Source organism: Otolemur garnettii, unplaced genomic scaffold (assembly GCF_000181295.1).
Source record: "Otolemur garnettii isolate 467f Iridium unplaced genomic scaffold, OtoGar3 scaffold00013, whole genome shotgun sequence".
Lineage (NCBI taxonomy): Eukaryota > Metazoa > Chordata > Mammalia > Primates > Galagidae > Otolemur > Otolemur garnettii.
In genome coordinates, this window is record NW_003852408.1 from 29259090 (window position 1) to 29262897 (window position 3808).

Genomic DNA, 3808 nt, shown 5'->3' on the forward strand with positions numbered 1-3808 from the left:
GCCAAACCAGATACCCTATATTTAAACTTAACATAAAATGAAATAAGGATTTCTATTTCATGTATCTTCCTCATCAAACACTTTTTACCAATTAGAAACTAAAATTTTAAAATGAGACTTCAGATTGGGATGTGTTGTAACTTTTATATCTAAACAAGGAGTTGATGTATTGGGAAGTTAGAATCTTGAAATTTCATGCCACCACATCGTAAAACTTCCAAAAATAGCCCAGGTTTTGTTTGCTGCTTAGATGGAAATAGGTAATTTGTGGGTTTAGATTATCCTCTAGCCTTTATATAGATAGTTGTTTTGTCATGGCTCCCATGTCATAACCAAGGTGCACAACAGATGGTAGTTAAACTGTCTGACCCAGTTATCCCATGTAAAAGCTACAATCTCATGACAAAAGAAAGTAAACTATTTTTCTTGATGTTTATAGCTCAACAGAGGCAGAAGGATCCAAAGAAAGAGGCCTGGTTCATGTCTGGCAGGCAGGATCCTTTCCCATAACACCTGAGAGATTGCCGGGCTGGGGAGGAAAGACTGTTCTGCAAGCAGCCCTGGGAGTGAAACATGGAGTTCTTCTGACTGAAGGTATTGAAAAGAGCGGCTTAACAAATACTAACTCAGATGCTAATAAATGCCTGAGTGTGTAAGCTCAGGTAAGGGAGTTACCAGATACTGGGGTTCTTAATGAACTCTTTTTGTTTTCATAATATGTTCTTAGTTCCTATACCAGAAATAAGATTAGTTCTTAAATTTAAAATATACTAGCTTGGTACCTGTAGCACAGTGGTTACGGCACTGGCCACATACATCCAAGCTGGCGGGTTGGAATCCATCCTGGGCCAGCTAAACAACAATGACAACTGCAATTAAAAATAGCCAGGCGTCGTGGCAGGTGCCTGTAGTCCCAGCTACTTAAATAGGGAGGCTGAAGCAAGAGAATCACTTAAGCCCAAGCCCAAGAGTTTGAGGTTACTGTGAGCTGTGACACCCCGGCATTCTACCAAGGATGACAGTGAGACTCTGTCTCAAAAAAAAAAAAAAAAAATTTTTAGAATATACCATTATCTAAAATAAAAGAGTTATAGTTTTTGAATTTTTTTGTAATAAATACATGAAAAATAAACCTTTAAAAAATTTACCTATTCATTGACTCTTTCGCTACGGCTGTTGTTTATTAAATATATTAGAATAATAATAATAGTTAATGTTTACTCAGCAGTTGTGTGCCAGGCGCTCTTCTGAGTACTTTTCCCATGTTATCTCACTGAATACTTCACTACTTTGTGAGGTGGCTCTCATTACTATTCACAGATAAGGAAACTGAAAGTCAGGGAGGTTAAAGAATTTTCTTTCCTAAGCATGTGCAGCTATTAAACTGTCAGAGTCAGAACTGGAACTCAGATTGTCAGATTTTAAAGCCTGCTTTGTAAGCCACTTGGCTGTACTGGTTTAGTACAGTTTTTCTCAGGCACAAATAGCAGATCACAAGACCGTATTATAAAAGCTATGATCTGTAACAGAAACATACAGGATAAATTATATAGAGATTTGCCTTTAATCTTGATGGCAGTTTATTGACTCAGTCATGGCAAATTTGAATGGGCAAGGATTGCCATTGACTTTATTATGATTGTCTGCTCTGTAAACATTTGTTAAGAATTCAATAATGCTTTTGCTTTCCTTCTAGGAACTAAGGGAATACAGATTCTAGGAAACAAAGTTGAAATTTGGCCTTGCTGGTTTTATGCATAAACACGGTTTCTTTCTAATTTCTCTATTTCTTTTGTTATATATTACTCTATTTTTCCAGATTTCAGAAAGAGTTTTTTTTTTTTTTTTGAGATAGAGTCTCACTGTGTCACCCTTGGTAGAGTGCTGTGGTGTCACAGCTCAGAGCAACCTCAAACTCTCAGACTCAAGAGATTCTCTTGCCTCAGCCTCCCAAGTAGCTGGGACTACAGGCACCCACCACAATACTGGGCTATTTTTTTGTTGTAGTTGTCATTGTTGTTTAGCTGGCCCAGGCTGGGTGTGTGTCGGTGCCTTACCCACTGAGCTATGGGAGCCATCAGAAAGAGTCTTATTTTTAAAATGTGAGCTGTAAAGGGTGGCCAAAAAATTCATGTGGAATTTTAAATTGCCCTAGGTGTTCTCAAGCGTATATAAATGGAATTCTGTTATTATTATTGTTTTTAATAAGATATCTGGAATGTCTTCATTAAGCTACTTAAAATGCTTCATGAATATGATATCTTTAAAGTCTAGAATCATACCCCCAAGGCTGGGACAATTAAGGGAAAACTTTTCAACATATATGAATAGCCTATTATTGCTTGTGGTTAAACAGTGTCCTGATGTTAAGTGTTAAAAGTTACAGAAAAATCTCATCTCAAACAAGTATATACTTTGAAATGCCACACAGATCTCCAATGCTATCTTTTTGAAGTGAAATAGTACTGATTGAGTGCTAGAAATTTTCCAGCTTCTTTGTCACTACCAAATCTGACCACTAGCTTATATTTCAATGAGGATACTTGATTGATTCCCTATTTTTAATATGCTTCAGGTTAAAAAAAAAAAGATGGGAGTAGGAGTATCTATTTCCTTGTCTTTGTACTAATAGAATAATGTCAACTGAAAGAGTTAATGTGGCCAGGTATGAGAATTACACCTCTAATCCCAGCACTTTGGGAAGCAAAGGCGGGAAGATCAGTTGAGGCCAGGAATTCAAGACTAGCCTGAGCCAGAGCAAGACTGCATCTCTACCAAAAATAGAAAAAACTAGCTGGGAATGGTGGCCTTCACCTATAGTCCTGGCTACTCAGGGGACTGAGGCAGGAGGATTGCTTGAGCCCAGGAATTCAGGGTTACAGCCAGCTATGACCATGCCACTGTTCTCTAACCAGGGCGAAAGAACGAGACTCTTTCTCAAAAACAACCAACCAACCAAACAACAAACAAAAAAACATTTCAAAACCTATAGCCAAGTTTTTGTTCCATTTGAATTTTTAGCCTGCATAAATTATATGCACATGTTCCCAAACTCCCCAGTGCTGTAGTGAAGTTCAGCATTGGTAGCATACCTGGACATAAATAAGTTCTCATTCTTTGTGTACCCAACTCATTATTGCCTTTCATTGAATTCTAACGCTAGATAGTCATTCTGACAACTTTGTTTCGGCTTTGTTATGTTGATTTGCTTGTAAACAAATATCATGTCAGAAAGGCTATTTAGTATCTAGTACATAATATACATCACAAATTCAAAAATCTGAAATCTGAAGTGCTCCAAAAATTCAAAATTTTCTAAGTGGCAGCATGATTCTTAAAGGGAATGCTCACTGGGTCATCCAGATTTGGGATTTTCAGATTTGGGATACTCAACCTGTAAGTATAATGGAAATATTCCAAAATATGAAAAAAAATCCCAAATCCAAAGCACTTCTGGTTCTAAGCATTTGGGATAAGCCACACTCAGCCTGTGGATTATATATAATGTTTAAAAATTATACATAATATATTGGGTGGTGCCCGTAGCTCAGTGGGTAGGGCACCGACCACATACACCTAGGCTAGTGGGTTCAAATCTTGCCCAGGCCAGCTAAAATGACAATGACAACCACCACCACAACAGCAACAAAATAGCCAGGCATTTTGGCGGGCTCCTGTAGTCCCAGCTACTTGGGAGGCAAGAGAATCACTTGAGTCCAAGAGTTTGAGATTGCTATGAGCTGTGACACCACAGGCACTCTACACAGGGCCAAAAGCTTGAGACTCTGTCTCAAAAAAAAAAAAAAAA

General features: G+C 37.9%; 1 protein-coding gene across 3 annotated transcripts in view; it reads left to right on the forward strand.

Annotated features, from left to right (window-relative positions):
- ALS2 (ALS2, alsin Rho guanine nucleotide exchange factor) overlaps positions 1 to 3808 on the forward strand; it is a 55368-nt gene that overhangs the window by 13229 nt on the left and 38331 nt on the right. For all 3 annotated transcript variants that reach the window (XR_002772103.1, XR_002772104.1, XM_023510396.1), the window contains exon 3: positions 440 to 594. Coding sequence is in view for 1 of the 3 variants with exons in the window: in XM_023510396.1 (XP_023366164.1) it covers positions 440 to 594 (155 nt within the window). In the remaining 2 variants the exon portion in view is untranslated. The remainder of the gene's footprint in view (positions 1 to 439; positions 595 to 3808) is intronic.